This window comes from Triticum aestivum, chromosome 3B (assembly GCF_018294505.1).
Source record: "Triticum aestivum cultivar Chinese Spring chromosome 3B, IWGSC CS RefSeq v2.1, whole genome shotgun sequence".
NCBI lineage: Eukaryota > Viridiplantae > Streptophyta > Magnoliopsida > Poales > Poaceae > Triticum > Triticum aestivum.
Genome location: NC_057801.1, coordinates 769,940,039 through 769,953,979, shown reverse-complemented (window position 1 = coordinate 769,953,979; position 13,941 = coordinate 769,940,039). Strand labels below are relative to the sequence as shown.

Below are 13,941 nucleotides of genomic sequence, written 5' to 3'. Positions count from 1 at the left end.
TATCGTCACGAACATATCCTTTTTAGACTTGTGATGAACTGAACGCGTGAAAAGAGCTGTTGAATTTTTGCAATATGCTTTCAAAAAAATCTAGTACACCTTTATCAGTTTAAGATTGTGCAGGCCTTGAATACCTTTATGCTGTGAATTATATTAATCGAGAAGTTGCTATGCTGCTTTTGATGGATGCTGTTGCAAACTATGTACGATCAAAACTTTTCTGTCAATGAATATATATTGCTTCCTTCTGAATTTATGAACCAGGTTGAAACTATGGAGCAGGGCAAAGACTAAACTGAACTTCCTTCCGAAAATGTGTTCGACTCTTTTTTTGTTGTTGAAGACATATAAAATTGCATTGCACAATAACCAGAGCATTTTTCAGGTACCTTTGATGCCGAGTTATCTCCATATATATTACTCTTCATATTAAGGATCCCAGATCATCATAACCAAGTCCTAGAATAAAGGTGAGCTACTATCAAACAGACAATCCATCTCTATAACAAGTGATGAAGGATGCGTGCCCATGACTGAAATCTAGCAAGTGTACCGGGCACATTTCAACCGATTTATCCTCCTGAGTCCCGACTGACAATTAGCATGACGTGACAGCGTTTCTGAGCGCGTGAGATCACTAGTAGAACGAAACCAGTAGCCAGAACACGGAGAAAGAAGACGCAGCTTGCAGCAACCACGTGATGAACGCCAGGACGACCGAAAGCGCAAACTGCTGGCAGGCCAGCCGCGAGTATGTCCCGCAGAAGTTCACATCCCACATGAGGAAAATTGTCAGGCTCGCGGAGGCACAGGCTGCTGAGAACATGAAAATCGCCATGACCTGCAATGCATTCACAATTGATGTGTTCACTCAGATAGAACTTTGCTAGCTCAAGATTCCAAGAACTGCTCGAGTAAAAAAAAATGATTTCACTGGGTTTTTTTTTTGCGGGGTAAGATATTTGGACTGTGCTTGTGATATGTAACAAGTTTGGCTGACAGAAATGACAGCCATTAGTTCTACTTTCTAACAGGGGAAAAGAATCTTCGATAAACTACACCATTTGTTAACCAGTAAGTCATGCAAAGCATATTGGTTGTTATAATTTCTTGCTCAAATGGACAATTCGTTGGCAAAGTTCGATGGAGCGCCTGTGCCAACATTTAGGCGACCTTATTCTCTTAGAGGGAGGCAGAGCAAGAACTCGGCCAATAGAGAAGCATGAGTTGCACACTTGCACTTATCCTGAATTTGTTTTTTCTTGAGAACTAAAAAAAAGAGCAGCCTGGTGCATGTAGAAGTCTCACAACGCAACAGCTGTACCGCTAAAAAATCTGGGTTTAATTGCTTCAGTGCATGCCTTCAGTTAATTCAGACGTAGCTCATGGACAATAGAAGATACAGAGCGAACGACTTACCCAGTCAACTATAACAATGAACAATAGATTATCCCGGGTGTGAAGATCCTTTTTATTCCTTAGAGCAAAGATATCCTTATAAGCAAGGCGCGAACTCCACATAATCTGCAGGATCAACGCTACAATCAAGTAGCTGAAATAAAGGGAGACCAGAATACACTCATTAGATGATTGATGTCAACAAAACACACTTGAGTTCCGGCCCAAGCAATTCTGAAGAGTAGTCAAGAAATTAAATACTTTATGCAGTTCAATAGTCTCAATGACATGAATTTGTGTGTAAAATATAAATCGTTGGCACACACCAGCGCAGTCAAGACATGTGACATGTTGACACATAAAACCTAACTTTTAACAATTATAATATAATATTATTATGGGAGAAAAAACTGCAGGTAAATGAAAGTTATATGGCTCCGTTACACGTACCCTCACAAAAGCACATCCACAAAGAAAACATGTCCAATATCCCCCCCCCCCCCCCCCCCCCCCACGGGTGGAAATTTTAAAAAAGTGACTGACAGGACAAATACCAATTAATAATTTTGAGAGCATTGAAGGTAGTCATGGAGATATTTATCAAATGAGAGCATTGAAGTTTTAAGCCTACAAACTTTTGGGGCGAGCTCAGCTTGCAAGCATGTGCTAAATGTGAGCCCTTGTAAGCAAAACCAGTCCCCTGCTTGCAGTGGCGGAGCTACCACAAAAAAACTGGACGGGCCAGATAGGATAAACTGTGCTACGACATTAAAAATCAATACATTATTACAGATTAGACTTCATATACAACAGTTTTTGCTCTAAACCTGGGCGGGCCACGGCCCTTTTAGCCTTGCCCTGGCTTGCCTCTATCTTTTTCCTACCCAACCCAAGACCAAAACTTTGAAAGACCCGAACTGAGGCCTCATTCGGTTTGGAGGAAACCAAAATGTAAGAATTAGGAGTAATATAGGAATTTGATAGGATGGCACTTGCCATCCTAAGAAATTGTCTTGCCTCGTTCCTACGCATAAAATGAGCTTTAAGTGGATGTGCAGATTACTCCAAAAACATAGGAAATGAATAGTATTCTTATGAAATTCCCGTACGCGTTTCCTACAAACCGAATGCATCTATAGGAAATTTTCCTAAGGAATCCTTATTCCTACGTTTTTCCTATAGAAATCCTACAAACCGAATGAGGCCTGAAACATTGGTAATGCTCAATCGGCAGTGCCAAGACACTGGAAAGCTATGGAGCTCCAATTGAGCCGTAGGGAAGGGATGCCATCCAAGGTTTTGGTTACCAGTCGAAATTTCGAGATTTCCCATGGTTACCGCATATTTCCTTGCCCCTCGGTAAATCCCCGTACCAAGCAAAAAATACTATTTTTTCGAAATTTTTGAATTTAAGCACGTAGGATCTAATTAATGCCATGAGAGTTAGTTTTAGCGTGTTAGTAGCAACCTAGTTCCTGTTTTGAGAGGTCTCTAGTTCAAATGTTCGTTCATTCACTTATTCGAATTCAAAATTCAACTATAAAATTTGTTCGAAATATTCTTGGTATTTCTCGGTAACCGTGGTTACCGCGTTTACCAGTCCCCCTCGGTAAAAATGCCTCATTCGGTAACCAAAACCTTGATGCCATCTCAAGTACTCCGACTAAAGTAACGTGGCCTTGTCCTCCAAACCTAGATCAAACGCAACAGAGGCACTCACAGATGCTCATGGATTTGCAAGAAAATAATACACACAAAGGGGGAGGACATTCCACAGTAGAAAAAGAAGTAGCATCTGCGGGGAACGAAATTAGTAGTATAGGGTGAGGGGAGGAGAGAGAGTACAAGAAGGCGCTGTAGTTGGAGTAGCCGAAGCCGGAGACCATGGAGAAGGTAGACGCGGCGGCGCAGACGCACTGCGACAGCCGCAGCGCCATGCCGCTCCATGTCCCTGGGCTCCAGTGGCGGAGACAGGGGGGACCAGCATGGGCCCTGGCCCCCCCTAACATCCCTCATTTAAGCCTAATATGCATGTGAGCTGTTGGCGCCGCCTCTCGCAGCGCCGCTCCTCTTCTTCCTTGCACCACATCGCACAGCTTTGCAGCATCTCGTCACCATCAGCATCTCGCTGTACTCGCCGTATCGCACGACGCTATGGCATCTCGCCTTCTCCGCACATCTCCGTTGAAACTTCGTCGACTAGCTACTCCCTAATCTATGCTACATGCATTACGAAAACTAAATATGCAGATACATCAATCAAGATTAACTCTAACATTTTCCCCCTTAATCTTGATTCTCCAATCAACACAATCTTCAACGTGGATGACCCGTTGCCACTTGACGACGCCATCGTAGCGCCGCAGCCACTTGCCGTTGTCGACGCCGTCGCAGCGCCGGTCACCATGGACAACTTATTGTGGATGATGTCCTCGCAACGCCAATCACCACACCATCAAAATCTTGCGGCATCGAACCACAACATTGGCTTCGCACCAACTCTTCATGATGACGATGGCATCGCACCACCGTCGTCGGCATCACACCGACTCGAGTGACGGCATCGCGCTGTCATACATCTTCTTAGCAGTGTCGCACCGCGTCTCCTTGTGACGGCATCACACCATCATCGTGGAAGCATCGCACCGCCGTCTCCTCCTAGCGGCATCACACCGCAACCGGCCACCAGTGGCATCTCGCCGCCGACGGCCTCCACCTCGCGCCGACGTCCTCCACCTCACATGGAGTCCACCGCATCGCCGTCGTCATCGCCTCGGATCGACTAGGCTCTGAATACCAATTGATGCCGAGTGCCGTGTGAAGCGGCTGCACAAGATCTGAAGGCAACAACCAGCAAAAATGTTAGCCGAGTGAGTCGGTGAGTCAAGTAGTTACGGGTGCTGCAGCTAGTTAGCCTCGTGCATGTAGGAGATTAGCCGCATGAAGTTTGTTGGTTAGTGAGCTAGCTAAAAGGTAGGATAGTTGATTACATGGACTGAGCCGTGCATGCTAGTTGAGATAGTTTGTTAGTAGAGGCCGGCCGCTCAAGTCAGTAGCCAAGTCATCCCTAGAGTGATTCTAGAAAGTTAAGTGATGGACGTGTGTTAACGTGTGTTAGTGGGTTAGTGGGCGTGTCTAACCCCTTGTGTATATATACCTGCATTGAGTTAATGAAAAAGGTTAAGGCCAAGAGGGCTGCTGGAGAAACAATGTAGCCACCATGTGATCACCAAGGGAGCATCTTGGCAAAGCTTGTGTGTTCTTCCTTGGTGCGTGTGTGTGTGGGTGTGTGTTCTTGTTTTCTTGTGAGAAGAAGAGAGAAACCTCAAGAGAATTGTGTGAGGTAGAAGGAGGCGGCACCGCGAGGAGGCGGCGCCAACATGAGCAAGTAATTATCTGCTGTTAAAATAGTGTACCTTGATGTGCTGGCCTTCCCTAACAAAGCTTAATAGCTTTCGGCCCTCCTCATTTCATTTTCCTGGCTCCGCCACTGCTGGGCTCCCCACTACACGCTTCATCCCCTGCTCTGCCTGCCTGGGCTCTGCTATGCTGGCTGCGGAGAGGTGAGGCGGAGACGCCAATGGAGTCCAGGCTAGCCGGCAGGGCAGGATCTGTGGCAGTTGCTGTGTGCGCTTAGCTCGTGTGGGGAGGGATGGGAAAGGTGATGGCTATGAGCGGGAGGTGGCGGTGGCAAATTTGACAAATTTGACCTATAGACGAAATTAAATCACAGAATGAACTGTCCGTGAAACTATTTCACGCGGCTGACCCGTGGTGCCTAGCTCTCAGGCGCTGCACTAGTGCAACGCCTAAGAGATAGGCGCTACACTGTATAGTGCAGCGCCTAGCTTTCAGGCGCTGCACACGACTTAGTAATTTTCTGATTACATGTGTGCGACGCTGGCCGTGTAGCGCCTAGCTGTGAGGCGTTGCACAGTGTAGTGTGGCGCCTTCGTGTCGGGCGTCACACAAAAAGGTCAGCCGCGTGAAATAGTTTCATGGATAGTTTATTCTATGATTTGATTCCGTCTATAGGTCGAATTTGTCAAATTTGCCGGTGGCGGTAGACCACATGGGAAAGGTGATGGCAGAGCAGGGTACCTCTGCCTGGTGGTTTTCGAGATGCGAATGGAACGCAAGTACTAATAACTGAACTGAGTAACCACATCGTACATACATTGGTTTGTTACCTTTACTCCTCGTCCCAACCTATCCCTTGGTAGTCTTCTTATTACTAGATGACCCATTGCGCCAATGGCGCAAAGGCCGAGTGCAAGCCAAATATTGAAAGAGTGTGCATTAAAATATGCAGACACAGAACGAAATATATGAAAATAAGTACGGATTAATGATAGATAGATGGTTCATGATAATACATGTTTTCTAAGACGCAAAAAACTGATCCAAACCACGAGTTATCTGCAAACAAATTTTTAAAATAGTTTGACACGTCTAAGTCATACTCCATGCAATATCTCGGAGTCGTGTGTTATTTACAAACTCTAGTAAAAGATTAATGAATTTTAGAATTTCATATCACCGGCTTACAGTTCAAATCCAAACTCATGGCATATTTGAATTCAAATCTAAAAAAGGGCCCTTCTGAAAAGTCTTGAACATTTTCACAGTTATATTATATAAGTAGTAGCATATGTGAAATTTTCCAAGATATTACTGATGAGTTTTGAGCCATGAAATTAATTCCGAGTAGATTATGAGGGAGTAGAGGAGGATTAGATATTCCAGCCATTTTCAATTTTTTATTTTTATTTATTTTTCTTTCAACCTCTCCCTTTGCTACTGACCAATGGGTCCTTCTGGCGAACCCGCCAGTCAGGCTGGCAGCGCCAACTCGCGGGACACGCGCCCGCTACTCCATGCCCCTTCACGTTTTACCCCTACTCCACTTCACTACCTCCCTCCTCAATCCATTTCCTCTTCCTCCTGGATCCTCCTTCTAGTCGACCCCGTCGGGGACGCCGCTGCTCACAGCTGCAACTCCAGCCGTAGGAACAGGCGGGATCCACCAGCCCTCTGTCCGACTTGACGTCCACGCTCAGGGTCCAACATGCAGGCCCGCTGGACGCCGCCGTGAATCGCCTTATTTTTTTAGTGAGTCCTTGATCCTAGGTAGTTTCCCTAACTCTGTTGAGCTCCGGCTGTCATTCTGATTCGATTCCTGGACACCAAGCATGCATCAAACTTTTGGACCGAGGTCGCCTTCCTCTGTTCCGTCAGCTGTCGTTGTGACGCCACCCGTGTAACCTCTGGACCAAGGAGTAGTATACTGTTCATCAATCCAACAGTTTGCTTGTGTGCTTTCCTGGGTGATTTGATCTACCAAGTTCAGAAATAAACATATTATGCTAAGTCAAGTTGTCGCTGAGTATGAAAATCACAAAAAAAAAAATGCTCAACCTGCTGAATTTGTAAAATCCATAAAAAAATATAATCATTCCAGTTCTGTTTGGAGTAGCTCTGCTATGGAGTTGGGATGGTTTAACTTGTACTGTGGCTATAGAAATGAGCATATCCAGTATTCCTTTAGAAATAAAAGATGATGTACTCTAAAAAAATAAATGTATTTAAAACTTTAAAAGCATATTTAACTTGTACTGGTGAATAAGTGCTTTAAGCTCATCCAACTTAGTTTTGAAAATGAACACATCCCTCTCATGACATAATTTCATACATCATATTTATGCAGAAATAGCTAATTCAATTCTCTGGTACACAATAGTTAAAAAATAGGAACTGCTAGTACATCATACATATGCGTAGTATATCAAAAAGCATGGCTAGAGTTCTTTTGTTATTAAATGCTCCCTTTTGTGAGTTTAATAGCAGCTTAGGATAAAATCCTGGATCGCTAGAGTTCTTTTGTTAATAGTAGTTTTGGTAGAAAATAAAAGCTCCGGCTAGCACCAAGTCATAAACTGGCAGTAGATAACTCCAAGAAGAAGTAGGTTGTCAGTCCGTCCTGGATTCTTCTCATAAACAATGCTACCATGCTCTGAAGCTTCTCTGTACTTTACCGATCTATACTTCTGGTGGAGAAATGCAAAGTGCCTCTCTTCATTACCAGCTACAGCCGCTCCTTCAGCTTCAGCCATGGAAATGGCAGCCCAAACAAACAAACCCTAAGTAATACTAAGAAATTGGTTAGGAATAATATAACGTACATATAAAATAACCAAGAGACACGGAAATTCATATACAGATTTTATTTGATAATAGTTCTTTATCTAAGAAGATAAAGAATTCCATGTAACCACATTTCCTACCACCATATGACAGATTATGGTGCCATTTTTATAATCAACAACCTTCTTAACTAATGGTCTACAAAAAATCAGCTAGACAGTAAGCATCACAGAATTTTCAATAGCACAGAGAAATACCAAATGAGTGGACTCATCCAAGAAACAAACATTTAAGAAGTCACAAAAAGAAAAAAAAAATAACTGCTATTTTTCTTGGTACTCCAGAGGAAAAAGCCATTAATAGAAGTGTCAGACAAGACTACCAGGTAGATAATAAGAGCAGCAGCACACAGGAACTTGTTAATCCGGAGGATATTATCCATTGGCATATTTCCACATAAAGCAGATACCTGAAGCTGAAGATGGCAAAAATGGACAACAAATGCAACAGTGTCCATCACAAGAAAACAAAACATCAGATTAGTAATGAGCATACATAACTGGATAAGAAATATATGGTTCATTATGTGCACAGTTCCTTCAATAAAAAAAAATCCCATATAGTATCAACATTAGCTGACTAAAATCACAAGCATCATCTCTGTTGCAAGCAGTTTTTATTTTACGAAAAGATCAAGTGTAGTATCATGTTCCTAAATATACAGAAAAGCACAAGGATTGAGGGCAGTAATGTATCAGTTCTCATCTGCCACATAAATTCAGTAAAACGAATTGTAGGCATCAACATCGTATCTAAAATCCGGCATGGCAAAATGTAAACGAAATGCACCCGTTTCTATCACAGGAAATGCAAACAAAATGCACCACGGACAATGCTAATATCCATCTCTTTTAGTGGGGCAAAATACTGTAATTGAACTTTTGATGGTACAAACTGTTATCTTCCATTTGCTTAGCATTGCATCTCACCACAATTTAGGGATTGTAACTATGGAGTAAGAGTTTATGTTACTATGGTAGCATGACTAAGGAAAATGTGTTCCCTCTTAAGGATACAGAACCAAATTGCAGAGCTCACCTAATTGTCCAAATAGGTGAGGCGATGGTAAGAATTTTTTACATAAACAAAAAATTGGACAGGAGCGCCGCAGGAGGAGGCGTCCCTCGGCAACCCGGATGAGAGCACGCACAGCGGACGGATGATCCAGAGGGTTGAGGGCTTGAGGCCACCGAAATACCTGGTGCATGTCAAATCAAAATTTAGGTGCATAGTACATTGAAATCTCCACCCGGAGCACGAATAGAGAAATCTGCTGAAATATGTTCCATCTTGAAAATGTATATAACGTGACATTATTGACATGCCATTAAAAGCTAAGCATCTTGTGTCATTTATGACACTTGGATCAACATTTAAGGGAATAAGAACAGAAATGTCAAGTGGGAATGTTTTACTGAATTTCAACTTATATGATTAAATTATTATGCAAGCTTTGAAAATAAGTTTATAAGCTTTCAGAATCCTATCTCCAAATGCATGAAGATAATAGAAGAAATTGACTTAATTTCATGATCAAGATAGGCAGATAAGGGAAATAATTCTAGGATAGAAGAACATCATAACAATATACAATTTTATATTTGTGCATTATAAGTAGTGAAGGTTAAATATCGCAATGATTTGTATCTGGTTTTCAAATATTTCACATAGAAAGAACAAATAATCATGAAGAGGATGGAAGAAGAACAAACATCAACCACACGAACGGAGCAGAGGAAGCAACCCCATTGCTGTAGACAAAATGAAACAACCGCCCAGTGAGAGGAACAAAGAACTGGCGCACCCGCTCTGGACCACAAACAAAGTAAGCATAGGCTTTTCTTTCTCTTTGCTAATTAACCATGTGATCCAGCCTAGTTATGCCCTGAAACACAGGGACACTTTTCTTGGAGATGCAACTAACGTGCACATTCCAGAGATCAACAAAATAGGAAATGAACCCTACAACTAACCTGCATGCAGCAGCCACCAGAGGCTAAAACCACAGGGCAACAAACACACCAGACCGGTTACCAAAAACAAAGGCCATCGCACAGGCATTTCGTAAATCTAATCTAAACGAACACACGCAGGCCTCCCAAAGCAATAAGTGGGACCTAAGAACCAGAATCAGTTCAAGCATACAAGGCCGTTTCCCCCCACAAATAACCGATAGAACGAACACATAGTAGGCGGCAAGACATGCATGGGCTGGTAACTGCTAGCGCGTGTAGAAAAAAACAGACGGACCAGCAGCCGACAGAGAGGTAAAGGAAACAACAGTAAAATGATCGAACAGTGGTAATTGATAGCACACGCAGATGGCAAGGAAAAAAATCATGTCTCGTTCGTCGAGCCTTTCTCAAGGATTGCTAAACAGATTGGGAATGTAGGAAACACAGCATGAAGGTTTCTCATTTAGACCCAAGAATGATTGAGAAATAATGGTCATTGTATTACTCGATTGAGTTGACAAACAAATAAGAAATTGTTTGATATTTCGACATAAGCATCAGAAATTCTGAGGTGGGCTAGGGCAATAAAAATTGTTGAGTAGTAAGCTAGAAATTTTCAAAGCCACGGAATAAAAGCAATTTCATACTCTACTTGAGAAAGTAAGAAGAGAAGAGAGAATACCTGATTGCCTCTTCAGGACATGCCATGGCGTATCTCCCTGCGATTGGCCTTCTTGCCGAGGCATCACAGAGTGGCAGCATTATAGTGGGGAGGAAAATGGCGAATAGCAAGACCAGCAGAGTGTTGTTCTATGAATGGTGAACAAAACTGGAGTAGCAATTCTGAAAATCACAACATAATCACATCACTTTGAACCAATGGAAAACTATTACATCCTTTAGGTACTGTATAGACCCATCTCCAGTGCATCTTATTTTTTAATTCATCATCGGCATTTGAGTAGCAAAAGGGGGCAAGTATAATTGGCAAATGGCAAAAGAAAACACCCGTAGCCGATGGAGACATCATTTGCAAAAAATATGGACATCAAATTTTATATTTACACTTACTAACAAAGAAACAAAGGTAACAACTTCACTTCCAAGCAAAAATAACAACTCCAATTTACAAAGGAGATAATGCTAGTAATGATGATGGTGCTACTGCATCAGTAGAAGAGAGAGAACTTTCCTATTTTCCCTGCATATTACTCAGAAACAGTCAGATTCTGGCCAATTTAAAAAAAAACGCTTAAACGCGCTTACGCTTAAGCGCCCATTGCTCTGAGTTGTGGCCTTCCGCTCCGCTTAAGCTTTCTGCTTTTTTGAACATTGAGAAGCACCATGGATAACAAAACAATTATTTGGATTTGTAGCAGCAGCAACCTGAAAAGTGAAGACGGTTCTTGGCCTAGAAAAGTGGAGAAATGGAAGTGAAGAAATAAAAAAGATAAAAAGTTCACATGGGCTTGGGAACACAACGACCATGGAGAAGAGACCTAGTGGATGCAGCTCTTCCTCGTCATCTACACTTATTGCAGGCACCACTGCCTCACACTGTGATGTAAAGCCTCCATTGTCAACACGCAAGGGGGGAGCAGAGGAACGTGGAGCAAGGGTAACCAAGAAGATAAATTAGATATGGGGACACTGAACATTCCTAACTTGAAGGATGTTGACTAATATCCAACTGAGAAGTTAAAATTACCTCACATGAGAGTGACTCGGTACCCGTGACCGACAATTCGTTGGCATTGTCTCTGAAAAAAACAAGACATGGAAACGGAGATGAGCACATGGATCAGAAGCAAGCTACATAATTTGGTACTGAAAGGACAAAACAAAACACAAGATGATAACATAAGAGACATAAGTAGATGGAGAGAGTAGAATTACGAACTGTCAAAATAATAGCCTCGAGCACTTCTTTTTCACAAGTTCAAGGTCCAAATTGCTAGGAGCTTCTTAGTAGATGCTGGATAGAGAACATGAGTCGTACCACGAACCCATGGTTAGGGAAGAGGCGGAGGAGGGCGAGCAGCTGTTTCTCCATGATGAACCAGAGCCGGCATCTTCTTTTCTTCTGTCACCGGCTTCCTTCCTCTCCCTGCAGCTCCACTCCACTGCAGCGGGAGCCCGGTCCCTGCTGCTTCTTGTCCCCGACTCCGAACAGAGAATGGCCTATGGCCACAATGAGCAGGTGAGACTTATTATCTTTCATCGTTGTTTTATCTCATGTATTGCATATAGCTATAGAAATTATTCTTGTACAGACAATATAAGAGAAGCACTACTCTGTTTTTTCCTGCCTCTGTGACCTCTGTTTTCTTATCTTTCTTATCAGAGAAGAGAATCACAGAATGTTAAGAGGCAAAGATCTCAAGAGTAATAGTTTCATTTATCATTTTTGACATAATCAACTGAGAATCTGGCAGCACCAAATTTCACGCGCAGAGACTTATTAATGTTGTAGTAGATTGACAATTTAATGACCAACCTGTACTTCTACATCTCACATTGCTTTCCAACACCGTATCTCAATCATAAACAGGCTTGTAGAATAAATTAGAAGAATCTGGCTTACTTGGACCATGATGAGCTAAATGTTTGCTCTGCTCCCACGATTCAGGATATGGTACTACTCCACCATGAAGTCGAGGTGGAGTACCCCGACGGGCGACCCACCGAGAAGCACCAAGCGACGCAGCTGGAGTTCTGAAAGATTGAGAACAGCAGGTTGACCACCGCCATGGCCTTCACCGTCGGGGTACTGGCAGCGATAGGAGCCCTGGTACTACTGCACTCCAAGCACAACACACACACACAGACATCCTGCACCTACATCAGAAAGGAACATGTGTTAATTCATCCCATCTTCTGTTGCAGTTCTTGCTCCAGAACAAGGTTCAGAGGAAAGGGGTGATCCGGCCTCTGGAACCGGAGATCTACATCCCTGGTGAGTGCAGAAGCAAATTAACAATTCTGGTGCTTCCTTCCTCTCCCTGCAGCTCCACTCCACTGCAGCGGAAGCCCGGTCCCTGCTGCTTCTTGTCCCTGACTCCGGCTCTCCGCAGCTCCGGTCTCACTGCTCCTTCTGACCGAACGAGGAGAGAAGTGATAGATCCATCATTTTGCTTTTATCGAACACCTTGTAGGCATAGAACAAACAAAGATGAGATTTTGGAGATTAAATCAAGAGAATGAGAATGGAGGAAGGGAATGAGATGGTTACCTCGGCTCCAGGACCTATAGTCGTTTCAGTTGTAGTGTTGTTGATTCATCTTGGCTTGACCTTCTGCCGGTAGACGACGGCGACGGCGACGGCACGGACCACCGCGTCCTTTAGTGGCTGCTGCTCCTCGCGTTCACCAGCACCGCGCTTGAGCATGGGGCCGCCGCATCTGGCCACCACGCGACACGGGCCGCTCCTCGGCTCGAGCTCAAGATGGTCAGTGCGACGAGGCGGAGAACAAGGTCTGGGAGGTCGACGGTGCACTTGAGGGCGAGGCGAGGCCCTGGCGCGGCGGGGGCAACAGGAGAGGCAGAGATGAGAGGAGGCAGCTGCGGTGGCGCGGCGGGGGCAGCAGGAGAGAAGGCAGAGATGAGAGGAGGTGGCTGTGGTGGCGCGGCGGCGGCAGCAGGAGAGGAGGCGGCGGCGGCGGGGTCGTGGGGGAGTGAAAGGAATCGAGGAGGGCTTGAGATATTTTCATCTCCGTCGGTAATCCGATCGCACCGAAACAAGGCGAAACCCACATTGTTCTTTCGATGGAACAGGTAACCAGGTCCACCCTCCATCGACTGTTGAAGCAACCACGAACGTAAAAAAAACCCGACGGCTGACCAGACGTCAGCAGCCAAAAAATACACTGTCGCTACACCAGTAACTGGATCGTGCGGTCAAAAACATCAGGCGCGCTCGATGCCTCTGGTTATGCGGGTTGTCTAGCTAGGTTTATATGTTCAATTACATAGAAAAAATAGCCCGTGCGTTATAATGAAAGAAAAATATAGCACACGCCTCTTAACCCAACAACCATCACTCAATACGATAATAGGTTTGTCTCCTATATTTTAGTGAGGCATCATATTTGTGTTGCCTCTTATCCTCCTTCTCACCCTCGCCGGCGGTGGCCTCAGTGTTCACACAAACCAAAACGTGTTTGAATGTGGTTAATCCTAAGGCATCTCTCTCCCTCTCTCTCTCTCCTCCCTCTCCCTCTCTATCTCGCTTTCTCTCACTCTCGCGATAAGAAATCCGTTGTTTCCCCTGCGACGTTTTTTTAGAGGTATGCATGTGTAGTTATCGATGTTTTCTTTTCCCTATATGGTTATACTGGGTGTTTATTTGCAATCTGGATCACTGCCGGTACGAAAGAAAAATAAA

The 13,941-nt window shown here is 43.9% G+C and overlaps 1 protein-coding gene and 1 long non-coding RNA gene across 15 annotated transcripts; both read right to left on the bottom strand.

The window, feature by feature from the left end:
• Positions 1-637: 637 nt before the first annotated feature.
• Positions 638-4,916, bottom strand: LOC123066463 (CASP-like protein 5B3). Its single transcript, XM_044489539.1, has 4 exons — positions 4,901-4,916; positions 3,244-3,358; positions 1,420-1,552; positions 638-841 (listed from the first exon to the last, which is right to left on the bottom strand). Exons 1-4 carry the CDS (start codon positions 4,914-4,916, stop codon positions 638-640), a joined length of 468 nt encoding a protein of 155 aa, XP_044345474.1.
• Positions 4,917-5,739: 823 nt separating this feature from the next.
• LOC123072314 (uncharacterized) lies at positions 5,740-13,295 on the bottom strand. Of its 14 annotated transcripts, none has more exons than XR_006435043.1 (7): positions 12,790-13,293; positions 12,142-12,705; positions 11,557-11,738; positions 10,240-11,317; positions 7,925-8,800; positions 7,434-7,548; positions 5,740-6,735 (listed from the first exon to the last, which is right to left on the bottom strand). It is a non-coding gene; the product is annotated as an uncharacterized lncRNA (long non-coding RNA). The 14 variants fall into 14 exon arrangements; XR_006435040.1 differs by having other exon boundaries at positions 7,434-7,538; XR_006435041.1 differs by lacking the exon at positions 5,740-6,735 and having other exon boundaries at positions 7,097-7,548; positions 7,925-8,017; positions 8,641-8,800; positions 12,790-13,292.
• Positions 13,296-13,941: the final 646 nt, after the last annotated feature.

What these genes read in the sequence shown, in the direction of transcription:
- LOC123066463 (XM_044489539.1), bottom strand. An exon ending in TCCAACTACAGCGCCTTCTT is followed by an intron (nt 1,553 to 3,243) that starts GTACTCTCTCTC and finishes CCTTTATTTCAG; the next exon opens with CTACTTGATTGTAGCGTTGA. An exon ending in TCATTGTTATAGTTGACTGG is followed by an intron (nt 842 to 1,419) that starts GTAAGTCGTTCG and finishes AATGCATTGCAG; the next exon opens with GTCATGGCGATTTTCATGTT.